At 42.0% G+C, this 27778-nt stretch overlaps 1 protein-coding gene across 1 annotated transcript in view; it reads right to left on the bottom strand.

Moving 5' to 3' along the window:
• Nucleotides 1-27778, bottom strand: part of LOC126234725 (tubulin glycylase 3A-like) — a 172161-nt gene that overhangs the window by 54064 nt on the left and 90319 nt on the right. The window contains exon 7 of the mRNA XM_049943473.1: nucleotides 30-120. Within this exon, the coding sequence (XP_049799430.1) occupies nucleotides 30-120 (91 nt within the window). The remainder of the gene's footprint in view (nucleotides 1-29; nucleotides 121-27778) is intronic.

Genomic DNA, 27778 nt, shown 5'->3' with positions numbered 1-27778 from the left:
AGTGAAACATTTCTGTGTAACATACTTACTTATACATCCATACCACAAGTGGGTGAGTTGATGTTACTAAAAACCACTGTCGTATGTCAAATTTTGTTTTATATATCAATAAAGGACGTTCTGTGAGAAATGTAAACATATACATTATTAATTTTAAAAACCATGGTTAGTAATAGCATTCAAACTTTGCAAGATACCACTTAAAGAAATGATTATATCTCTTTTAATTACTAAACAAGGACTAAATACTAGCAATGAACTACACACACAATCTGAAAGTGGCAAGTTGACACTTAAGTGATTTTTACTGTGCATAGACAAAGTTGTTTTGTGTGCTTTTACCACCTTGCTTGATGTTTGCTTAAACAAATGATCTGTATAAAGTTTATGATCTGATGGTTTAATGAAACAATGTTAAGATTTTGTTTCTCATCTCTGTGAATACCTTGTAGTTATCGGTAGGAAACTTTATTGCTGTCATATCAAAACAAAATTATCTGCATTCCAGTGGTACTGAAACAACTTCCCAATGAAAGCTCAGTGCATACAACAGCAATGACAAAACATTTTGTGAGTTTTATGCATTAATACTCACATTGCCTGGAAGCTGCTATTTATATTTGCTGTGAATTTGCTTCCGTGCCATGAGATGTATATTTTCTGTCTTTTTAAATAACTTTCCCATTCAAGACATCATATTTATCGGCACTTCTCAATAAACTGAATATTCATCTGAATATCTCTTATACATCCGTTTCAGATTCCAGCCATATGTAATTGCTCATAATAAAGGGTTTTTGGAAGCGCTTACTTTTTAAAAATTTAAAATATTTAATGCATAAAAGTGCAACAGATATTTCACATACAAAACATTGTTATAAACTTGTTAATTTTATGATGCGATTCTTATTTTGGAAAAATCCGCTATATTTGTGAGTCTAATATGTTTAAGAATATTAAAACTGTTTCAGAAAACTGCAATTTTATGTGTTGATATCCTTACCATGGATAGAAACTGATAAATACTTTCTTGATTATATTTGTTTTGTAAATAAATCCGCCTTTTCCTGCTGCCACTTATTTTATTTATCACAGATGTGTTTCGCCTTTTACTGGTTCTAAGCCATCATCAGTGGGATCTATGATGATACAGTTTTGTTAGTTTTAGATTATTAAACAGTTCACATTATGATTTTTTATGTAAAAAAGTAATTACTTACGATTTGCTGATCTATGTTTTCTCTCATCTGGTATGGAGGTCACACTACCACTGTATTACTTCCATATAAGCACAGCTTTACATTTTTAACTTCTTCACACTGTTCGTCATGTTTCTCCTCCTTTTTGTGATGAGCTATTGTTCTTTTGCCCCTTGATATAACCATTTCACTAGACACTGCTTTTCAGACTGTAAATATTGCAACTCAATTACATGTTTCCTCCTCTTTGGCATGTCTACCTACTTGTTGCCAACCTCATGAAGTATATGTTCAAGACTAACTTCTATTCGTGATGTTTATACCTTGTGTGTGTATGAGAGAGAAGAGAGCTGAAAAGGTTTTTTTTCCCTTGGGTGGGGGTGGGGGTGGGGGTGGGGGGAGGTTGGTGGTTTGAATTGTATGGTGTTGTACTAGCTGTTAGCGACTGGTTGAAAGCTTAGGTGACAGCTGATTTGACTTTTTGTTTCACTATTCTGTGGAGGGGTTCATGGATAAGTGATTGCAAAAATGTTTGGTGGTATTATTATTATACTGGACAGTATTATTAATCTTCTTTGGGAGCATTATTATATTATTTTATATATTAGTGTAAATAATGAATTGCTTGGAATGTGACCTTGATCATACAATAGGGTTTTCCTTTCTGCATAGCATATACAACAGACTATTCTATACAAAAATACGCCCCAACACTGACAAAAAATGGGGGCATATACCAGAAACCAGGTATATATCAACTACAGTGTAACACTTGTGAAGGCAAGATACATAGGACAAACAGGTACAACATTTGATGTCAGATACAAAGAACACATGAGAGCCTGCAAATATGGGACAAACCACTCCACATTTTGCAGAACACCTAAGAGAACACGACCACAAACCAACCACTAGATAACATGAGATGAAAATAATTAGGGTCAACAATAAAAAACACCTCCTAACCCTACAAGAAAATTACCACATACAGAAACCAAAGCAGAAAGGAAAGCTCTGTTGAATGATAAAGTACACATCACAAGCAATTCATTATTTACACTAACAGATAAAACAATAGAATAACACTCCCAAAGAGGATTAATATAATAATACTATCCAATATAATAGTAATACCACCAAACCTCTTTACACTCACTTATCCATGAACCCCTCCACGAAAACGAAAAGTCAAATCTAAGCTTTCGACCAGTCGCTGACAGCTAGTACAACACCATACAATCCAACCTCCCCCCCCCCCCCCCCCAAAAAAAAAAAATATCCACCACCACCACCTGCTCTTCAGCTCTCTCCCTCTGTCATACACACACAAGGTATAAACAACATGAAGTTAGTCTTGAACATATACTTCATGGATGTTGAAACACTTTGGAGGAAACCCGTAATGGAGTTGCAATATTTATGGTGTGAGAAGCAGTGTCCAATGAAATAGTTATATCGAGGGTCAAAAGAACAATAGTTCACCACAAAAAGGAGGAGAAACATGGTGAACAGTATGAAGAAGGTCAAAACGCAAAGTTGTGCTTGTACGGCAGTAATAAAGTGGTAGTGCAACTTCCAGACCAGATGAGAGAAAACGCACATCAGCAAATCATAAGTAATTACTTTTTTTTACATAAAAAATCATGACGTGAACTGTTTAATCATCTAAAATTAACAAAACTGTATGGTTATAGATCCCACTGATGATGCCTTAGAACAAGAAAAAGGTGAAACGATTCTGGGACGAATAAAATAAGTGGCAGCATGAAAAGGCAGCTGCAGAGGATGGCCATGCAAACAGACTTGACTTTCTTGATTGATTTCACATTATTCTGCATAATAGTGATTTCTTATAAAATGCATGGTGATTCCAACTGATGATGCATTACGTATACAAGTGTAATTTATTTAAGCATGAAGCACTCATTTCTAAATCAATGAACTATTAAAAATTAATGTTTGTCACAAGAGGGGCCACTATTTACCAGCTGGTGAAACACAACCAACTGGAATACGACTAACACTTTTACAAATTCAAGAATCCAATTTTATGTACATTTTGAGAATTACATTAACAAAAAAAACATGGTTGTACCCCTGACTTTAAAAAATTTGGAAGAAAACCCTCCTCTACTGAGAGAAGAAAACAAAGAGCAATCAGAAAGGATGCAATGCTCAAGAATGATAAGAGTCATTCCATTCCTGATTAAGGTACATACAACACAACTATTACTATTTTCATTTTCCACTGTTATTTTAATAATATTTCTTATTATTTTATTTCCCTGCCACTTTTCCTCTTTTTTCCTAATTGTTAACTGCATTATTGTTTTCAATTTTCTCTTTCCTTCCTATTTAATAATCTACATCTACATCTACATTCATACTCCGCAAGCCACCCAATGGTGTGTGGCGGAGGGCACTTTACGTGCCACTGTCATTACCTCCCTTTCCTGTTCCAGTCGCGTATGGTTCGCGGGAAGAACGACTGTCTGAAAGCCTCCATGCGCGCTCTAATCTCTCTAATTTTACATTCGTGATCTCCTCGGGAGGTATAAGTAGGGGGAAGCAATATACTCGATACCTCATCCAGAAACGCACCCTCTCGAAACCTGGCGAGCAAGCTACACTGCGATGCAGAGCACCTCTCTTGCAGAGTCTGCCACTTGAGTTTATTAAATATCTCCGTAACGCTATCACGGTTACCAAATAACCCTGTGACGAAACGCGCCGCTCTTCTTTGGATCTTCTCTATCTCCTCCATCAACCCGATCTGGTACGGATCCCACACTGATGAGCAATAATCAAGTATAGGTCGAACGAGTGTTTTGTAAGCCACCTCCTTTGTTGATGGACTACATTTTCTAAGCACTCTCCCAATGAATCTCAACCTGGTACCCGCCTTACCAACAATTAATTTTATATGATCATTCCACTTCAAATTGTTCCGCACGCATACTCCCAGATATTTTACAGAAGTAACTGCTACCAGTGTTTGTTCCGCTATCATATAATCATACAATAAAGGATCCTTCTTTCTATGTATTCGCAATACATTACATTTGTCTATGTTAAGGGACAGTTGCCACTCCCTGCACCAAGTGCCTATCCGCTGCAGATCTTCCTGCATTTCGCTACAATTTTCTAATGCTGCAACTTCTCTGTATACTACAGCATCATCCGCGAAAAGCCGCATGGAACTTCCGACACTATCTACTAGGTCATTTATATATATTGTGAAAAGCAATGGTCCCATAACACTCTCCTGTGGCACGCCAGAGGTTACTTTAACGTCTGTAGATGTCTCTCCATTGATAACAACATGCTGTGTTCTGTTTGCTAAAAACTCTTCAATCCAGCCACACAGCTGGTCTGATATTCCGTAGGCTCTTACTTTGTTTATCAGGCGACAGTGCGGAACTGTATCGAACGCCTTCCGGAAGTCAAGAAAAATAGCATCTACCTGGGAGCCTGTATCTAATATTTTCTGGGTCTCATGAACAAATAACGTGAGTTGGGTCTCACACGATCGCTGTTTCCGGAATCCATGTTGATTCCTACATAGTAGATTCTGGGTTTCCAAAAATGACATGATACTCGAGCAAAAAACATGTTCTAAAATTCTACAACAGATTGACGTCAGAGATATAGGTCTATAGTTTTGCGCATCTGCTCGACGACCCTTCTTGAAGACTGGGACTACCTGTGCTCTTTTCCAATCATTTAGAACCCTCCGTTCCTCTAGAGACTTGCGGTACACGGCTGTTAGAAGGGGGGCAAGTTCTTTCGCGTACTCTGTGTAGAATCGAATTGGTATCCCGTCAGGTCCAGTGGACTTTCCTCTGTTGAGTGATTCCAGTTGCTTTTCTATTCCTTGGACACTTATTTCGATGTCAGCCATTTTTTCGTTTGTGCGAGGATTTAGAGAAGGAACTGCAGTGTGGTCTTCCTCTGTGAAACAGCTTTGGAAAAAGGTGTTTAGTATTTCAGCTTTACACGTGTCGTCCTCTGTTTCAATGCCATCATCATCCCGGAGTGTCTGGATATGCTGTTTCGAGCCACTTACTGATTTAACGTAAGACCAGAACTTCCTAGGATTTTCTGTCAAGTCTGTACATAGAATTTTACTTTCGAATTCACTGAACGCTTCTCGCATAGCCCTCCTTACGCTAACTTTGACATCGCTTAGCTTCTGTTTGTCTGAGAGGTTTTGGCTGCGTTTAAACTTGGAGTGAACCTCTCTTTGCTTTCGCAGTAGTTTCCTAACTTTGTTGTTGTACCACGGTGGGTTTTTCCCATCCCTCACAGTGTTACTCGGCACGTACCTGTCTAAAACGCATTTTACGATTGCCTTGAACTTTTTCCATAAACACTCAACATTGTCAGTGTCGGAACAGAAATTTTTGTTTTGATCTGTTAGGTAGTCTGAAATCTGCCCTCTATTACTCTTGCTAAACAGATAAACCTTCCTCCCATTTTTTATATTCCTATTAACTTCCATATTCAGGGATGCTACAACGGCCTTATGATCACTGATTCCCTGTTCTGCACTTACAGAGTCGAAAAGTTCGGGTCTGTTTGTTATCAGTAAGTCCAAGATGTTATCTCCACGAGTCGGTTCTCTGTTTAATTGCTCGAGGTAATTTTCGGATAGTGCACTCAGTATAATGTCACTCGATGCTCTGTCCCTACCACCCGTCCTAAACATCTGAGTGTCCCAGTCTATATCTGGTAAATTGAAATCACCACCTAAGACTATAACATGCTGAGAACATTTATGTGAAATGTATTCCAAATTTTCTCTCAGTTGTTCTGCCACTAACGCTGCTGAGTCGGGAGGTCGGTAAAAGGAGCCAATTATTAACCTTGCTCGGTTGTTGAGTGTAACCTCCACCCATAATAATTCACAGGAACTATCCACTTCTACTTCACTACAGGATAAACTACTACTAACAGCGACGAACACTCCACCACCGGTTGCATGCAATCTATCCTTCCTAAACACCGTCTGTACCTTTGTAAAAATTTCGGCAGAATTTATCTCTGGCTTAAGCCAGCTCTCTGTACCTATAACGATTTCAGCTTCGGTGCTTTCTATCAGCGCTTGAAGTTCTGGTACTTTACCAACGCAGCTTCGACAGTTTACAATTACAATACCGATTGCTGCTTGGTCCCCGCATGTCCTGATTTTGCTCCGCACCCTTTGAGGCTGTTGCCCTTTCTGTACTTGCTCGAGGCCATCTAACCTAAAAAACCGCCCAGTCCACGCCACACAACCCCTGCTACCCATGTAGCCGCTTGCTGCATGTAGTGGACTCCTGACCTATCCAGCGGAACCCGAAACCCCACCACCCTATGGCGCAAGTCGAGGAATCTGCAGCCCACATGGTCGCAGAACCGTCTCAGCCTCTGATTCAGACCCTCCACTCGGCTCTGTACCAAAGGTCCGCAGTCAGTCCTGTCGACGATGCTGCAGATGGTGAGCTCTGCTTTCATCCCGCTAGCGAGACTGGCAGTCTTCACCAAATCAGATAGCCGCCAGAAGCCAGAGAGGATTTCCTCCGATCCATAGCGACACACATCATTGGTGCCGACATGAGCGACCACCTGCAGATGGGTGCACCCTGTACCCTTCATGGCATCCACAAGGACCCTTTCCACATCTGGAATGACTCCCCCCGGTATGCACACGGAGTGCACATTGGTTTTCTTCCCCTCTCTTGCTGCCATTTCCCTAAGGGGCCCCATTACACGCCTGACGTTGGAGCTCCCAACTACCAGTAAGCCCACCCTCTGCGACCGTCCGGATCTTGCAGACTGAGGGGCAACCTCTGGAACAGGACAAGCAGCCATGTCAGGCCGAAGATCAGTATCAGCCTGAGACAGAGCCTGAAACCGGTTCGTCAGACAAACTGGAGAGGCCTTCCGTTCAGCCCTCCGGAATGTCTTTCACCCCCTGCCGCACCTTGAGATGACCTCCCACTCTACCACAGATGAGGGATCAGCCTCAATGCGGCAGTATCCCGGGCAACCACAGTCTTAGTCCGATCGGGGGATGCGAGGGACGAGCTGGCCGTCCCCGACAAACCCCCATCCGGACCCCCACAGTGATGCCCATTGGCAACAGCCCCAAGCTGTGTGACTGAAGCCAACACTGCCTGAAGCTGGGAGCGAAGGGATGCCAACTCAGCCTGCATCCGAACACAGCAGTTGCAGTCCCTATCCATGCTAAAAAACTGTTTTGCAAAGAACGTCTGAACTAATCTACAGAGAGCGCAAACAAATCGACATAATTTAAACAGTTATTAAAATACAAGATTGCCTAGTAAATGCAGTAATGCTGCTACTTGCGCACTGCTGACACACTGCTCGGCAGCGGAAGGAGACTACGCGATTTTACACTATTCAGGTACTAAAACGCGATGCTACAACTCTCAAATACTATAATACGCCCGAAATTTATGTATCAAACAATGCAAGTACCAAAAACACGCAAAGAAATTAAGAATTAAACTATTTAAGAAATGAGTGAGTTAGGAGTATACGACTTGCTGCTGCAGCTGCTTATCCAATGGCAGCAGGGCCGCCCCCATGATGAAAATCCAAAAGCTTGAGTCTACATTGTGTTAACTTTTAGTTGACAGACCACTCCCTAGACCTGAATCAGTAGAAGTTGGTAGATGTTGGGACGCTCCAGCCAGCAGTCATTTGTTTTCTGGCTGCAGCCAACATTAGGTAGCTGACCATATTGTGTGACGTAGCCACTGTTGTTAGCTTTGTTATTGTTTTGCACTTCTCTGTTCTGAGTAATTTTTTATTGTGCAATACATTATCAAAATGAGAGATGAGGTGGTTCCTAGCACTACTCAATAGTTACCTACAATGCCTACTGATACACGTATCATTAGAAGGAAATCAGTGAAACGTAGCGATGCTTGCTAAATTGTATTGTGTGTAACTGAATGCTGCGAAATGGAAAGGGAGTGGAAAGAATTACTCCATGCCATTTACAAATCTTCCATGAGGGCTGCCACATACACACAACAAAGGGTACACAGCACTGTGAGGTTCAAACAGTTTCCAAGAACGATACAGGTGACTCACTGAAAAAACCTTGGAGGAAAAGATGAGGTTTGATTTCAGATATTTTGTTTGAGATCATTTTCACGGGGTGCTCCATTTCTTCCAAATTACTTTATATTGTACATTTCATTACTGCTTTATTGCTTTGTACCAAAACACTGCTTGTTAACTGTATTATTTCGAAACACATTCACATTACAGTACTGTCCCACTGTTGATGAAATTATCATTAATACATCCACATAAGATGTAAGTGAAGAAGAATTAGACATGTAAACAGAAAATCATGGCAGTGAAAGCGAATGACCACATTGTTGGTGTTTTCACAAAAGTATTTACAAAAACAATCTGCCATTCATTGTGTCACACATTTTATTTCTATTTAATTCTGTTTTATTTCTTTGTGATACATGTACTTAAGTGCTGCAGTTAGGATCTTTATTGACCATGTTGATGCATACGGCAACTTCAGTTTCATTTGCAAACAAAGTTTAAAGCAATTTTTACTCCTGTGCATGACTTCTCCTTTTGCAGAAGCATCATGCACAATTTTTGGTGCCAGTGCCACAAGAGGTAGTTGTGCTTTGTCCCTCCTCAAGACTCCCGATCCTGTGTTGATTGGTGTGCTGGCTGAGCTTTCTTTCTCTACTCCCTGCTTCCCACTGTCAACTCTGTCGCACTGTACTATGAGCCTTCTGTGTAATGCTATGAAAAGTGGTTGTCACATACCCCTCAGCTCCCTGGTTCCCACTCTCAACTCTGACATACTGTACTGTGAGCCTTCTGTGTAATGCTATGAAAAGTGTTTGTCACATGTAGTACAGACAGCAGCAAGTCTGTGAAGGAAACGAGATATCTGCTGCAGAGACTGTCTGATGGGGGTCCCTTCTGAAGGACAAACTGGGTGAAAATGAAAGATTATGTGAACAAAAATGGCAAAAGAGGCTTCAATAAGATGAAGCTGTAAAGAGAGGCTAGATAGCTAAAGAAGTTGAGAATGAAGAAATAGTTGTTGTTAGCTCAGTTTAAAAGATCTGAAGAAATGCTTACAATAGGAACTATCTGTATGTAATCTCATTGCTGGTGGGTAGGTGATGCTAATTTTCTTCCTTTTAGGAACAGTTATGTTTGAAGAATGGATTTCTTTATAATAAATTGTAGGTACCTAGTGAAAAGGATGAATGAAGCAGAAATAGGGAATCCTCAAATAATGGAATATGTAGTATGATATTGCAGTATCTGTGTTCTTCAGAACTGTGATGCAACCTCCCTTTAGACGTGCATGAATGTCCAAAGAGACAGGCACTGCAGCGACTACAGCCATTTTGGAATACATGAATGTATTTGCAGTTGTGAATATGGACAACTATCAACTCTATAATAGAATGGCAGCAATGAAAATTTGTGCTGGTCTGGGACTCAAACTCAGATTTCTTGCTTATCGCTAGCCGTCGCCTTACCATTACGCTATCTGAGCACGACTCACAGCCAGACCCAAACTTCCATGTTGTCAGTCATGTATCTACATCCTGCACTCATACATTCATTGTGTGTGTTCCTGTACAGGGAAGGCATTTTAATTGAAAGTTACTTGCCCAGTGTCAGGGATTGCAGTGCCTGTGTTTCTCAGTGATGACTACAGCTATTGCAATTGCAAATATGGGCAACCATCAGCTGTATAAGGGACTGAGCGCAGGATGTAGACACATGATTGGTGGTGGTGGTGGTGGTTAGTGTTTAACGTCCCGTCGACAACGAGGTCATTAGAGACGGAGCTCATGCTCGGGTTAGGGAAGGATTGGGAAGGGAATCGGCCGTGCCCTTTCAAAGGAACCATCCCGGCATTTGCCTGAAGCGATTTAGGGAAATCACGGAAAACCTAAATCAGGATGGCTGGAAACGGGATTGATCCGTCGTCCTCCCGAATGCGAGTCCAGTGTGTTAACCACTGCGCCACCTCGCTCGGTCACATGATTGGTGCCATATGAAAGTTTGGGTCTGGCCATGAGTCATGCTTGGATAGCTTAATGGTAAGGCAACCACTTGCAATAAGTGGGAAATTCATCTTAGAAACCTGGTTCGGTACAAATATTCATTGACATCATTCCATTATTTGGCTAATGGTTGTCCATATTCGGAACTGTGAATACATTTCATGTATTTCACAGTGGCTGTGGTTGCCACGGTGCCTGCCCTTCAGACATGCACACATCTCCGAAGGAACATTGCGTCGTACTTCTGAACAACACAGGTACTGCAATATCATATCTATCCACCAACACCAGGTAATTGCAAGCAGCTTTTGATTAAAATGTCTATGCTATACATGAGTCAGGATGGCTACTCAAACATTGAAAAAAAAAATTCCTTGAGAATTTCAGGTGTGAAGAGGAAGACAGTTTCAAGAAGCTCCTGATAAATGAATGGTTAATGGGGAGGCGCAGCGTATCTCAATAATGAGTTTTCTTTCCTCTTAACTGAGTTATATACCACCATTTTTAAACATCAATAATTCATACAGAATTATATTTATATAACTGACACCTTTTGGACCACTAAGTATTTTAAAATTTGTGATATATAAAAATCAATTTGAACCCCAAGGAAGATTGTAGGCTACTTAGAAAGTGTGTAGTGCAAGATATTTTTTGATTTGAAGGATATTAAGCAAATTAGGGAAAAATATTTACTTTTTGATAAAGCTGTTTACTTTTTCTGAAAGTAACTCTGTTGTGCTTTCGTGACTAAACCATTCAACCAGTTTTGATGAAATTTGGCATAAAGATAGGCTGAATCTTAAGGGAGGAAATAGGCCACTTAGAGAGGGGTAGGTAAGGAAGGGGGGGGGGGAGAGAGAGAGAGAGAGAGAGAGAGAGGGGGGGGGGTCGTTAGGAAGGGCTGGAACATGCTTTTTATATCAGTGAATGTAACCCATGTTAAAAAAATAATAAATTTGTTGCATACTGTACACGTTGCACAATTTATAGCTACATCAATAGCACAGTGCTAAAAGGGGTAGGCAAAAATGTGGAGACAGCAAAAACACAATACAGTATCATCCCTAACACAGCACAGAAAACACAGCGGCATTCAAAACAGCTTTCATTCATCTTGGAATAGATAAATACAGGTCCTGTATGGTTTTCAATGGAATCTTATATCATCCTTCCTGCAAAATAGTGATCATGCACCCTTCTCCCCAAAGTAGAACACAGAAACTCAATAATACTGAGATCTGGTGACTGTGGTGACCAGGACAGATGGACAATTCATCCTTCTGCTCACAAAATGAGTCTTTGATGATGCAAGCTGTGTGAACATTAGCCCTGTCATCTTGAATAACAGCTTCACTGTTGGTGAATCAACATTGTACCATGTGGTGGACCTGTTCAGCCACAATAGACACAGAATCCTTGGCAGTAATGTGGACTTAAAGACTAACCATGGGGCCCATGGAATATCATGATATGGTTGCCGGGCCCATGGAATATCATGATATGGTTGCCCAAATCAAAATCAAACCCTACCATGTTTCACACTTTGGATTACCTACTTATGGAGATCCCTTTGTGGGGTTTTGGTACTGACAGGGTTCACAAGTGCAACATTCAGTTCTGCAAGGCCTTTTGCAGCTGTTGTTCTCTTATTTTTCATTGCAAACCTCTTCAGTGACCATCCATCACAATCACTCAACACACACTTTTGTCCTCGTTGTGATTTAGTGGATGGCGTTTTTCCACTTTTCCTGTATGCCACATAAATCTTCATTACGGTACCTTTTGAAACACCAATCAGTTCAGCTACCTTGGTTATGGAAGCATCAACAATTTACATGTGTTAGAATTCACTTAGATCTGACAAAATGCACTCACAACTACATAGAACACTGATCTCACCATGACTGATATTTGCAACATATTGAGGATATTGCACAGGTGTAATCTGCAATCTTGACTAGCATCTGCATTTATATAAGCATGCATTTCTTGTGATGTTTCCATATTTTTTGCACCATCACCTGTAGACGGCACTCCTTCCCATGCCCTCTGCTTGTACCACTCAGCATTGGCACTGCAAGTGCTGCTTGATTTTGCTTTCAGGCAATTTGGAGGGGAATGGACAGGGGAGGGGGTGCAGGGTACACATCATGACCTATACCTATCCAAACAGGTAGTCACGTGAGGACAGTTGACGTTATTGCATGTACAATAGCTTACTTACTTGCCATTACCATCACAACAAAACTACTGATATGCAACCAGATCTGCAGGTAACAGCTAGTCTTTTATAATTTCAAGGAAATTATCAGTCTCAGTTGCGACTGGCTTTCTTCACATCATAAGGCAGAAGCAGTATTTCACTGCCAGGCATACTGAGAAAATCACATTGATGAGTAGCCAGTCTGACAACATGGTTTTCTTAAAGAGCTTGGGAGTGACCTACTGTTTCTTTCTTATGATACAGAAGATGAATGAAACTGTAAATTTCTTGTTGAAATTATATTAACAGAGTAGAAACCAATCCACTGAAAAAGAAGATAAATTATTGGTGGACTGAAATAAAATTATGAAATGGAACTACCTACAAAAGCACTAAATGACACTTGAAATGGAACAAAATAATAAAGGCAGAAAACTTAACCTCAAGAAAATGAGTTAAATGGACAAGAGAAAAATTTTTTGGAGAAAGGTACATGAATAACAAGAAATCTATAAAACATGTTAATAAAATGGAAAAGAAGTTTGAGAAAGAAGAGGGAGAGAGAGAGAGAGAGAGAGAGAGAGAGAGAGAGAGAGAGAGAGAGAGAGCTGGAAGGAGTCTGATCTACATCAACATCTACAGTTATACTCTGCAAACCACCGTAAGATGCATGGCAAAGGGTACGACCCATTGTACCAGCTATTAGGGTTTCTTCACATTCCATTCATGTATGGAGTGCAGGAAGAAGAATTGTTTGAATGACTCTGTGCATGCAGTAATTATTCTAATCTTATCCTCACAATCCCTTTGTGAACAATATTTAGGGGATTGTGTTACATTCCTAGAGTAATCATGTAAATCCAGTTCTTGAAACTTTGTTAATAGACTATCTTGGGATAGTTTCGTCTATCTTCAAGAGTCTTCCAGTTCAGTTCCTTCAGTATCTCTGACACTCTCCCATGGATAAAAAAAACCTGTGACCATTTGTGCTGCCATTCTCTGTATATGTGCAATATCCCTTGTTAATCCTACTGGTACACGTCCCACACACTTGAGCAATATTCTAGATTCAGTCACATGAGTGATTTGTAAACAATCTCCTTTGTAGATTGATTGCACTTCCCCAGTATTCTACCAACAGACCAAAGTCTACCACCTGATTTATCCACAACTGAAACTATGTGATCATTTCAGATCCCTAAAATGTGATACACCTAGGAATTTGTATGAGTTGGCTGATTCCAGCAGTGACTCATCGATATTATAGTCACCAGATACTATGTTTTTCCATTTTGTGAAGTGCACAATTTTACATTCCTGAACATTCAAAGCAAGTTGCCAATCTCTGCATCAGTTTGAAATCTTATTAAGCTCTAACCAAATATTTATGCAGCTTCTTTCAGACAATACTTCATTATAGAAAATCCATGCTGGTTGGCATTGAGGAGGGCATTCTGTTCGAGATACCTAACTACGTTTGAGCTCAGAATATATTATAAGCTTCTACAACAAATTGATGTCAAGGATATTGGATGGTAGTTTTGTGGACCACTTATACTACCCTTCTTGTAGTCGGGTGTGACCTGTGCCTTTTTCCACGAACTGGGCATGTTTTTTTTTTTTGTTTGAGGAATCTACAATGGATTATAGTTAGATGAGGGGCTAACTCAGCCACAAATTCAGTATAGAATCTGACAGGGATTCTACTGGGGCCTTGAGCTTTGTTCAGTGTAAATGATTTCAGCTGTTTCTCAACATCACTGACAGTAATACTTATTTCATTCATCTTTTCAGTAGTATGAGGATTGAAGTGTGGCAATTGTCCAGGGTTTCCCTTTGTAAAGGAACATTTGAAAATGGAATTAATCACTTCTGCTTTTGCTTTGCTACCCTCAATTTCAGTTTCTGTCTCATTCACTAGGGACTGGACACTAACTTTGGTGCCACTAACAGCCTTTACATGCAATCAGAATTTCTTTGGATTCTGTGAAAGATCACTTGACAGTATTCTGCTATGGAAGTCATTGAAGGCATGATGCATTGCTCTCTTGACAGCCAAATGCATTTCATTCAGCATCTCTCTGTCTATAGCCCTATGCTTTGTTTACACCCATTATGCAGTAATGTATATTTCTTTAGAAATTTCTTTGCAGTGACTAATACACCATGGAGGTTTCCTCCCATTATGAACTGTTCTACAGGGTACATATCTATCCAGTGCATGGTCAACTATTCTTTTCAACTTGAGCCAGAGTTCCTCTACATGAGCCTGCCCTGTGCTACAATTTCAAATTCCTCATTGAAATATAACACTACTGATTTTTTACATAGTTTACTGAACATATATAACTTTCTGCTTGTTTTAGTTGTCCTTTTGTGCTTTAGTAATCATTGTTGCCACAAATGCGTCATGATCACTGATACCAGTTTTGATGTGGACATCCTTAAAAGTGTCAGGTATGTTTGTTGCCATTAGATTCAACATATTTCCATCAAGAGTAGGGTTCCTAACTATCTGTTCTATGTAGTTTTCAGAGAAGACATTTAGTACAGTTTCACAGGATGTCTTATCATACTCACCACCAACAAAACTGTATATTTCCCAATTAATTGTTGGATGATTAAAGTGTTCACTGACTATTGCAGTATGACTGGGGAATATGCATATGAGTAAACTGAGGGTGTCTCTAAAATTTTTCGTTGCATCAGGAGATGAGTCTGGTGGGTGACAGAAGGTTCCAATTATCATTTTATGCCCACCCCTGATACTGAATCTTGTCCAAACAATCCACATGCAGCTTCAATTTCTACCTCAGTGGATTTGAGTTTCTGCAACAAATACACCACCTCCATTTCCCATATGCCTAACCTTTTGATATACACTTAAATTATCTCCAAAAATCTCACTGCTATCTATTCCAGGTTTCAGCCAGCTTTTTGTACCTAGTATTACATGAGCTTCGCTGTTTTTCATCAGCACTTTGAACTGTGGCACTTTGTTGCAAATGCTTCTGCACTTGACCATTAGGATTTTAATACTCACACCTGTGGGAGGCATTTATTTTGACCTTACACTCTTGCTTCTGGGTTTCCCATGGCTATTGTTAACTGGACTCAGTGGAGAGTCCCCAAACCTAAAGAACCCATATACACAGTTCCTAACTTTAATATTTGAGTTATTGAGTTAAACCTTTAATGTGAGATTATACCTCTCAATATTATATGAAATACTGAAAATCAAAGTTTTGTTACTCCTGGAAGCCTTTAGATACGTAACTTTCAATGGGGACTGTCAGACTGGGTGGCTGGTCTAACCATTTTGTAATATAGATGTTGCAAGTCATATCTCATGAACAGGAAACAAAAGGTGTCAGGAAAAGAGATCAGTGATTTAAGCTACTAAGCATGATCAGATATGGAGGTAATTGCATGTTATGTCTTACAAGGGTCAATCTTAGGACCATTGCTTTTGATTGTTACATTAATAATCTCTCACGAATTACATAGCCAGACACAGGTTTGTTTTGTTTGCTGATGATACAATACAAATAACTATATAACAAGACTAATGTACCCTGGTTGCTGTTCTACCTATCACAGAGAACTGTAACTCTTAATTATTTACACACCTGCCAATGGTGTGCACATGTTTGAAGCTGCATTGACTTTCAGCCACGTCTTCTGGGTGATTCACTTTTTTTTGTCAGGCAGTGTATATCATTGTGTAACACATAGTTCAGAAGATGTGATGTCATAAACATTGAGATGCATGAAAAGCTACCTTTTGACTGAAGTTAATTTCATTAAAAAGTTGGGGGTGTGGTTCCTAGTAGAATTCTAATTTACATAAAATGATGTAGTGGTTCATATTATCAAATGACTTTTGTGGCTTGTACGAGGGTTGTTTTTTAAGTAAGGGCCGTTTTTATTTTTAAAGAAAGATACAAATACTTTTGTAAGAAAACTTTTATTTTCTGATTCTACACACTTTTACCTATTTTTCTACATAGCTGCCTTGTTTATTTAAGCACTTGTCATACCGTACAACTAAGTTTTTAATTCCCTCTTCAAAGAATTCGGCCGCCTGCTCCAACAGCCAAGAGTTCACGGCCGCTTTCACTTCATCGTCGTCATTGAAGCGCTGCCCGTCAAGATGGTGTTTCAGGTACCGGAAAAGGTGAAAATCGCTAGGAGCAGGGTCGGGGCTGTATGGTGCATGGTCCAAAACTTCCCAGCCAAAAGAATCAATAAAATGCTGAGTCTTTTGAGAGGTGTGAGGCCTAGCGTTATCGTGCAGGAGCAAAACTCCTTTTGTCAGCATGCCGCGAATTTTGTTTTGAATTGCTCTGCGGAGCTTCTTTAGAGTTGCACAGTAGGCATCTGAGTTAATTGTCGTTCCTCGTGGCATAAAGTCCACTAGCAAAACACCGCGCCTGTCCCAGAACACAGTTGCCATAACCTTGCGTCTGTTTGGCTTTGACCTTGACGGGTGAGGTTGTGTGTCACCATTCCATCGATTGTCGCTTGCTTTCGGGAGTGATATGGGATACCCATGTTTCATCTCCAGTGACAATTTGACTCAACATGTCATCCCCTTCTTCCTTGTAATGAATCAAAAAGTCCAATGAAGTGGCAATTCTGTTCCCTTTGTGGTCCTCTGGGAGGAGTCTGGGTACCCACCGAGAACACAGTTTCTTAAAGTTTAGGTTTTCAGACACAATTTTGTACAAAACTGATCTTGAAACTTGTGGAAATTCCAAAGAAAGAGTGGAAATTGTGAATCTTCTGTCCTCACAAATCTTTGTGTTTCGACTGCAGCCACCAAATCATCACTGATCACAGAGGGCCGGCCTGAGCGTTCTTTGTCATGGACGTTTTGACGGCCATTTTTAAACTCTCTAACCCATTGACGCGCTTTACCTTCACTCATTGCATTCAAGCCATAAACTTCTGTTAACTGACGATGAATTTCTGCAGCTGATAGGCTTCTCGCGGTCAAAAAACGTATCACTGACCGTATCTCACACGCGGCGGGCCATTCAATAATCGTAAACATTACAAAGTAGCACAGCGATGCGTACACATCAGCTACAGAGCTGCAACTTGCATCAGTGTGAATGGGAAGGATGCCGGCAAGTGGCGCGGTGGCTTGTTGCGGCGTCCGCGTGAACTACGGGACTATACGCGCGAACGGCCCTTACTTAAAAAACAACCCTCGTAATTTATCATGTAATGAATTAGCTAAATTCCCACTACATGATTTTACATGAGAGCATGGACTGAACTGCAATTCTAATTATTCCATTGAATACTCACCAAGAGGCAGCAGGAGAAAATGCATATGAAAGTTAAGGATATGTGCAAGCTATCGCAGCCAGTGGGTCCTTCTTCTAGCAGAAGGGCTGAAGGGAAAAGGAGAGAGATAAATGAGAAGGCCTGGTGAGATTTAGGAAATGGGGAGAGTTACACAAAAGCCACCCAGAACCATGGGACAAGGGAGACTTACTGAATGGAATGAGAAGCAAAGACTGATTGTAGGGCTCTGCAATGTACAAGATTTGAAAACCTGAGAGCTTAGAGGTGGATGATAGGATAATAAGCAAGGCAGGGATTACTGACAAAACATGGTGCAAGAGTTAATAAGAGTGAAACACTAAGTGTATCATTTGTGGTAGGCAGTTTGAGGTCAAGGGGGTTGGGGGATGGTGGGAATAGACAAGTCAGAAAAAAAACTTATAGGAACAAAGAAAGGAGTAGTTAACAAAAAGAAATGCTGTCACCAAAGAAATTAATGCACATTAAGGGTAGTTTGGAGAGGAAAACCAAAGTCATGTTGTAAAGCCAGTTCCCACCTGAAGAGTTCTGAGAAATTGGTCTCAGGGAGGAGAATCCAGATGGCAATTAAGATCAAACAAGCATGCTGTACAACAGGATATTGTGTGTTGCCAGTATATATACACTGATCCAGTTAGTAACTTGATGGTAATCATACCAATGTAAAAGGCTGAACAATGTTTACATATCAGATGGTACACAACATGTGTCATTTCACAGATGGCTGTCCCGTTGGTAGTTTGTGTTTTGCCAGTTACAGGGTTGGTATTGTTGGTGGTAGGAAGGTGCATAGGGCAAGTCTTACAGCAGGAATGGTCACAGTGGTACGAGTAATATGGTAGGAAAATGGGTATAGAAGGAGGATTGGGTCTGTCTAAGACATTGTGGAGATTGATGGAGTAGGGGGAGGGGGGAACTGAGGTGGGGGGAGGGGATTTAGATGTAGGAGGAAAAATGTGGGACAGAATGGATCTCACTTCAGGGCATGATTTTAGGAAGTCACAGCCTTGCCAAAGTAGATGATTAATGTGTTCAAGACCAAGATGGTACAGAGCGACAAGAGGTGTACTCCTGTTCTGTTTTTTACAGGGATCAGCAGTGCCATGATTGGATGTGATGGCCCAGGAAATTTTCTTTTGAACTAGACTGGTGGGATAATTATGTCAAATGAAGGCTGAGGTGAGAATGGTGAAGAATTGGTGTAAAGAACTGGCACCTCAAATTTATTTATTCAGGTGTGGGCTCTTTACAGCAATACTTCGCTGGATGTAACTACCCCACCAGCCTAGATCAAAACCAGATTTCCTGTGCCATCACATCCAGTCATGGTACTGCTAATCCCTCCAAAAACCAGTATAGGAGTACAACTCATGTCACTCAGCACTATCCTGGTTTTGAATTTATTTATCACCTACTTTAGCAAGATTGTGACTTCCTAAAATGATGCCCTGAAATGTGGTTCATTCTGTCTGACATTTTGCCCACAGCACCTAGAGTAGCTTTTCGTACCACCCCTCCCCCTCCCCCACCCTCCCCGAAATATCATGGTCACACACTATGCTTCTTCTGGAACCATTTCCCTGCTCTGTGGCTCCTACCCCCACGACTGTTCCAGGTGTAAAACTACCTTATGCACCCACCTGCCACCATCTATACCAGTCCTGTAACTGGCAAAATGCATAGTATCAAAGGGAGAGCCACCTGTGATACACAGTATCCTATTGCAGAGCATGCTCTACAATCTAGCAGTCATGACCTTGGTGCCTGTTTCATCACACAAGCCACCTGGATTCTCCCCTTGACACCAGTTTCTCAGAACTCTGCAGGTGGGAACTGGCAATACGACATGTCTCTGGTTCTTGCCACCCACCTGGGCTTGATTTATGTTAATTTCTTTGGTTGCATAATTTTTTCCAACAGGCATCACAATCTGCAGTTCATTTCACCCTGTTCCCTTAATGGCTGCTAGAACATCCTCTTTAACTTGCTGACTAAAGCCCCCAGGCATACATACTGAGTGCACCTGGTGTCTTTTCCTGTCCCTTGCTCCCATTTCCATAAGGGGTACCATCATTCACCGTACTTTTGAACTGCCAATGATAAATAGACCACTACCACTTTGCATTACTCTACTCCTGAAACTGGACAAACAGAATACCCCAAAATGGATGAATAGGCATTCCTAACTGTGTTGCATACTTCAACAATATTTTGGTCACAGCTGTAACTCCAGAGGAGCACCTTCACAATCTTGAGCTTTTGTTCCAGAAACTGCCAGCAAGAGGACTTCAATGCATCATGTGCAAGTCAGGTGCCAATGACCATGCAGTTGAGCACCCCACAAACCAAAAATCATCAACATCATCATCATCATGTGCAAGTGTTCTTTTATACAACCTTCCTTGACACATTTTGGGTTTAACCTCTTGGCAAATTGGCTGTAACCAGTGAAGGATTAGTGATAAAGTGCAGCTCCTATGAACATCACAGACCTAGAAGTGTTTCTGGGCAGATCAATTATTATGGCAGATTCATTGAAAACCTAGCAGAACTCTCTTATCCACTGACAACAACCTTTCCATGCATTAAGAGACTGCCTTAAATGGGTACCACATTTAACAATGTACACACCTGGTTTGCTTCTGGTAGTATCGTCTGATGCATGCCCCCACAGTATCAGTGTAGTCTTGTCCCAAAATACCCGGATGGCACCAAGTGTCCTAGCACATATACTTCTAAGACCTTTTCTGGTTCTCAGTAACACTATTCTCAAACAGATACTATTTATTCAGTTCAGAAATTTAAATTACTGCTTTACAGACAGAAATTTCATCATGTCAGACATCATTGCCGTCAGTCATCATCTTTGGCTGAAAGCATTGTTTACCAGATTGGTCTGTCCATCACCTCCAGCTCTGGGCAGGTATTTGTCTAACTTTCAATACTCTATCCACTATCGAGGAGGGATGTTATACACAAATGCGGATGCACTGTCCCAGTTCCCCATGGGACATGACCCAGCTTTCATCCAACATGAATGGGTGTGTTTCCAACTTTATTCAGATCCAGATTAGACTATTTATCTTCTCCTTAACATCGTGTGAAGTTGCAGCTGTCACCCACAAGAACCTGACATTATGCCACCTTCTTCACTTTGCACAACACAGGTGGCCACACACAATTCCCAGGACCCAATTTTGCACCTAAGTTGGCACCAGCTACACCTAAAGGAAGGAGTGTTTTTGTTAGTCTCAGGTGGGTGTGCAGTGCCTCCTGACACTACTGATTGGGGTACCTCCCGGATGAAAAGTTTAACCCAACAACATGTGTTCTGGCCACATATACATTCTGAGGTTGTGGACCTTATCAACCAGTGTCCTTCCTATGAGGCTAATCATGCTGCTTCACATGCACTGACACTGCAAAACCACAGGAGTATATACACACAGATTTTGCTAGCCAATTTTTGGGCTTCATGGAGTTCACTGTGGTCGATTTCCTTTCTGACTTCCATTTTGTATTCTGCAAGTTTTAGGTCACTACTGACATTACCATCATGGTCTTCAGAAAAGTCTTTGCCACAGAAGGCATCCCATACGCCTGGATTTCTGATAATGGGATGGTGTTTATCTGCTGTGACTTTAATAGGTTTCATGCCCATAACAAGATTCAACACCTCTGCACCAAGCCTTTTCACCCAGCCTCCAATAGACATGCTGAATGCTTTATCCAAATCTTCAAGATCTAGTTCTGCAAGGAAACAATGTCTAGCAATGCACCTAAAGCCTTCTGTAGTTTTCTAGCAACTCACATGCCCATCCTGACCAAAAGTCATAGCCAGGCAACACAGGTTCATCATTGCTCTCAATGTACCCTATTGAACCTATTGAATATACTGTGGCCACTGCTGGCATACACTGCCACTGAGGCTTCTCCTTTCTGGGTGGGTGCACCAGTGCGTGCCCATCAGTTTGGGTGCCACCCACCCTGGATCTACAGAATGACCTCCACCCCACAGACGTCTGCAACATCACTAAAACCAATTTCACCTCCACCATCTGCTCCTCAGACACCAGCAGAACCTGCAGTCCTGTGGTAACTTAAGCATCTCCCATCATACCTTGTACTGCCTCAGCCTGCTGCAGTGACACCCATAAGTATCACTTCCACCACCCTCATCTTCTCTCGTGGCAGTTACTGCTTGGGGTGGAAGGGATGTAGTGGCACCACCCAACATTACCATGGAAACTGAGTAGCTGGCACAACTCTACAACTGAATGTCATGGCACCATTACTCAGACAGTGCTTTGTCTCATGTGAAACCTCTGATAGGATCACACCATTCTCTTGTGTATAAGTTGGCCCAGGGCTAGCCCATGCATTTATGATGCGAACAGTGGAGTGCTTCCCACTGATATTGTTTTGACTACTGTGTCATTCTAGTGGATTATTTCTAATAGATTGAACTCTGACATGGCTTGGACTGGACTTTTCTTTGGAATACAAACTTAAGATTGCTTGCCCTGTTCCTAGTAGCATCTTGTAGGTTTCTCTCTCTGTCTCTTGTTTTGAGTAAACTCCATTGTTCATGTACGTAGACTGCCTTTTGCAAAAACTGTATAAACAGCTCTACATACTGCCCCTGATGCATCATTCAGTATCCTTTGACTGTCATGTCATCCTCTGCCTATGATGTAATTTGGATGCAATATGGGAGGGCATTAGGTCAGCACACCACTCTCCCAGCTGTTGTCAGTTTCCCAGACCTTGGAGCCGCTACTTCTCACTAAAGTACAGCCTCAATCGGCATCATGAAGCTGAGTATAACCCATTCTATTCCTTCCACTGTGGGAAAATGCCTGGTAGTACTAGGAACTGAATCCTGGTCTTCTGCATGGAAGTCAGATGCATTGACTACTTAGCTGCAGAAGCAGGCTTGAATTATTATTAGGTCCCTCAAAATCGCCACAATACTAGAAAATTTTGTCCAAAAGATGCTCTCAAATTTCCTATACCAATATAAAGTTCTTTCCATACTGCAACACTTTTTCAAGGGAAAATGAAGAAGAAGAAGAAGAACATGAAGGACGACGAGGAAGAGGAGGAGAAGAGTGAGCAGGATAGAGAGAAAGAGAGAGAGAGAAAGGAAGAGAGGTAATATCAACTTTCACTACTGTTTTAGAATTATTAAGGAGAGTTCTCCATGCATAATGAATTTTCACTCTTCAGTGAAGTTTGCACTGAATTGAAACTTCCTGGCTGGACACTGACTTGAACCTCAGACCTTTGCCTTTATGGGCAGGTGCTCTACCAACTGAGCTATCCAGGCATGACTCACAACCTGTCCTCACAGCTTTACTTCTGTTAGTACCTCATCTTATACCTTCCAAACTTCACAGAAATTCACCTGCATACCTAGCTGGACTAGGTTTCCTGGAAGAAAGAATATCTTGGAGTCATGGCTTAGCCACAGACTGGGAGACTGTTTCCACAATGAATTTTCACTTTTCCTTGGAGAGTGAGCTGATCTGAAACTTCCTGGATGATTAAAACTTGAACCCGGGACCTTCACTTTTCATGGGAAAGTGATCTATTGAATGCCCTGTCCAAGCACAACTCACAACCTGTCCCCACAGCTTTACTTTCACCAGTACCTCATATTCTATGTTTCAAATTTCATTTCCCCACAACATCCTTTCCTTCAGGAGTGCTAGTCCCACTAGATATGCAGGAGAGCTTCTGTGAAGTGGGCAATGTATCACTATTACATGCCTTCACCTGTCCAAAGATTTTCATCAAATGTAAGTACCAGACACACATCCAACTGTTTAAATAATTTACAGGAATGCAGCCAAGTAATGTCATCAATAACCACCCATATTCTGGCAGATGAATACCCTGTAATTTTCAAGACACAAATGAAATGAGAATTTGCTGCACAAGGCATCATAAAACATCTGTGGATGGAGCTATGTTAACCAGAAACAAAAGATGTCATACAAAGAAAGACAACACACACTGTAAACTAACAGTGCCACCATACAACCAAAGATAACCAACACCAGCAACAGCTTCCTTAATAAAACTATCCCACTGACTAGAGGTGCATCCCACAGTCTATGTGTTGTTATATTCCATTGGATGATCTGTACAAAGGCAAGGTTCTCTATGACATGCTACAAATGCATCTCATATACACTCCTGGAAATGGAAAAAAGAACACATTGACACCGGTGTGTCAGACCCACCATACTTGCTCCGGACACTGCGAGAGGGCTGTACAAGCAATGATCACACGCATGGCACAGCGGACACACCAGGAACCGCGGTGTTGGCCGTCGAATGGCGCTAGCTGCGCAGCATTTGTGCACCGCCACCGTCAGTGTCAGCCAGTTTGCCGTGGCATACGGAGCTCCATCGCAATCGTTAACACTGGTAGCATGCCGCGACAGCGTGGACGTGAACCGTATGTGCAGTTGACGGACTTTGAGCGAGGGCGTATAGTGGGCATGCGGGAGGCCGGGTGGACGTACCGCCGAATTGCTCAACACGTGGGGCGTGAGGTCTCCACAGTACATCGATGTTGTCGCCAGTGGTCAGTGGAAGGTGCACGTGCCCGTCGACCTGGGACCGGACCGCAGCGACGCACGGATGCACGCCAAGACCGTAGGATCCTACGCAGTGCCGTAGGGGACCGCACCGCCACTTCCCAGCAAATTAGGGACACTGTTGCTCCTGGGGTATCGGCGAGGACCATTCGCAACCATCTCCATGAAGCTGGGCTATGGTCCCGCACACCGTTAGGCCGTCTTCCGCTCACACCCCAACATCGTGCAGCCCGCCTCCAGTGGTGTCACGACAGGCGTGAATGGAGGGACGAATGGAGACGTGTCGTCTTGAGCGATGAGAGTCGCTTCTGCCTTGGTGCCAATGATGGTCGTATGCGTGTTTGGCGCCGTGCAGGTGAGTGCCACAATCAGGACTGCATACGATCGAGGCACACAGGGCCAACACCCGGCATCATGGTGTGGGGAGCGAACTCCTACACTGGCCGTACACCACTGGTGATTGTCGAGGGGACACTGGATAGTGCACGGTACATCCAAACCGTCATCGAACCCATCGTTCTACCATTCCTAGACCGGCAAGGGAACTTGCTGTTCCAACAGGACAATGCACATCCGCATGTATCCCATGCCACCCAACGTGCTCTAGAAGGTGTTAAGTCAACTACCCTGGCCAGCAAGATCTCCGGATCTGTCCCCCATTGAGCATGTTTGGGACTGGATGAAGCGTCGTCTCACGCAGTCTGCACGTCCAGCACGAACGCTGGTCCAACTGAGGCACCAGGTGGAAATGGCATGGCAAGCCGTTCCACAGGACTACATCCAGCATCTCTACGATCGTCTCCATGGGAGAATAGCAGCCTGCATTGCTGCGAAAGGTGGATATACACTGTACTAGTGCCGACATTGTGCATGCTCTGTTGCCTGTGTCTATGTGCCTGTGGTTCTGTCAGTGTGATCATGTGATGTATCTGACCCCAGGAATGTGTCAATAAAGTTTCCCCTTCCTGGGACAATGAATTCACGGTGTTCTTATTTCAATTTCCAGGAGTGTAGTAGTGTGTGCTGATTTAAAACTACTTGGCCAGACCCTAGCTTCAAGCTGATACCATTGCCTTTCATGGGCAAGTGCTCTATCAACTGAGCCATCCAAGCATGACTCATAACCCATCCTCACTGCTTTACTTCTGCTGGTACCTCATCTCCTACTTTCAAAATGTTACAGAAGTTCACCTGTACACATAACAGGGCTAATACCCCTGTATTTGATGGCTTATCCAACGATATTGGAACTATTTACCTTACACAAACCAAGATCACCCTTTACAGCTCCTAAAAGATGGTGGTTGAAAAACAATACTTCACATCAAATTTCCTCAGAATGCAACTAACCCCATTCTAAATGCTGCCTACCTGAGGCAATAAAGCTGTACACTTAGGCACCACATTGTTATTCTCTCATAGTTGGTTGACAATGCAGTGTAAGTCTAATCTGTCCCATGCTACATGCATTGTAGCGAAATGTAACTTCAAGGTGGGTTGTTTCATCTGAGAATCTTTCAGGTCTGAGATGAAATGGACCCATTAAACCAAGGTATGAAGCACCTCTTCATGCTGAGCTGGATGGTGACAACTATCAGCCTGAAGATACAGATAAGTGTGTGTTGCTTCCCTATACACCATACGTCCCTATCATTCCTATTAACTAATGCATCAAGGATAGGAAGGCAACTGTTCATTTCCACCTACATAGTGAAGCAATCATTTCTGTGGATAGAACTGAGATGTTCTAAAAAAAGTTGTGCGGATTCCCATTGCCATGAGGCTAAGTAACAAGGGTATTGCCTACACATCTAAACTGCATGCAGGTTTCAGTGCCAATGACTTCTGAGCAACGTTCTACAAAATCTTCCATAAAAAACAAGCAGTAATAGGCAACAAAGGGATCCACATTTCAACTCCATCTTCCTGATCATGAAAGGAAATGAAAGTCAATGTATGTTGAAATGGATTAGTTCATTCAGCATCAAACCTAACACCAGTTACAATTGTAATAGATCAGACAGATGAATGTGAGTGAAGAGAGAGACCACATCAAAACTTACTAAAATATCAGTGAAACACAATCACTCTAATCATATGGAATCATCTGAATTTCTAAAGTGATGCACACACTGACTTAGAAGAGCTCTCAATAGAGCAGCAAGTTATTTTGCTATATGGTCTGATATTACTTCAATAGGTCTAAGAGGAATTCCTTTCTTATGGCTCTTCAGAATGCCATATAATCACTGAGACAAGTTCAAGTTCCATAAAAATAAATGAAATGTAAATGCTTAATTGTGCCTGCTGGTGGCAGATATGTCAATTGGCAATGAGGATGGGATTTGCATGTGTTCTAATTTTTCTTCTACTGTTCTGTGGAACTTGCACTGTTTCTTTTCTGTTCTTGTTCACCACACATCACTTGGCAATAAGGACAATGTTTTGTGGTTCTTAGTGTGTTTCTCACTCAGGTCTATAGTGCTTTTCATGTTGTTTCCTTTTCTCTGCTGTCTTGTGGCTTTTGTGCCAACTGTGTATTTCCTGTCTCATACTGCTGTTGACTTGGTTCCTTAGCACACAGTGGACAATTTCTCATGTGCCTCTTTTGGTTTCTCTGACTTTCACTTTGTTTACAGAAACTAATGTTTGTGGTTGGTTTGTGTACATTGCGAATCTTGTCCGATATGTTTACTGTGGCAGATGCAGTGCCACATTATGGATTTGATAGCTTATCCCATGATGTCAGGACTGCCTGGTGAGGTTGCTCTCCTGACTTGACTGCAATTGATGGTTCCTGACACAGCATCCAGAGCACTGACTGGCACCTTTTGTGACTCCAGAAGTACCCAGCTGCTGCCATCACTGCACTGCTGAGACTGATCACCTCCAACCACCACCACTTCTGGTGCTACCTCTTATTCTTGTTGAGCCACTGGACTGTGGGGATGCCATTTCAATGCTGGCTGCTTCCTGCTAATGTACCAATTGCTCCGCTAGGGTCTGCTGCCATTGGACTGCACCACTGCTGTTTTCTCCTTTGGATGCAGTGCCGCCTTCTTCATCTGCTTCTACTCTGCCTTGGAGATCTTCCACCACCTGTTCCCAATATCTGTGCATGGCCCAGTCCATTCTTATTCCATGTACATACATTTTGTTTCTTTCTGTGCCTATTTATGTGATCAGTGTCCTAATGTCTCCTTCCCAAAGGCTTCTGCACAACAATCTCAGTCTTCTGCAACACAAATTTCCCTCCTCAGAGCTTCCACACTGCACATTTTCCTCCCAAGTGCTTCTGCACTACACCATTTTATTCCAGGTGCTTTTGCACCACACCTTTCCCTTCCACATGCT

This window comes from Schistocerca nitens, chromosome 2 (assembly GCF_023898315.1).
Source record: "Schistocerca nitens isolate TAMUIC-IGC-003100 chromosome 2, iqSchNite1.1, whole genome shotgun sequence".
In the NCBI taxonomy this organism is placed as follows: Eukaryota; Metazoa; Arthropoda; class Insecta; order Orthoptera; family Acrididae; genus Schistocerca; species Schistocerca nitens.
Note: the sequence above shows the minus strand (reverse complement) of the source record. Positions and strands in the feature narration are given on the sequence as shown.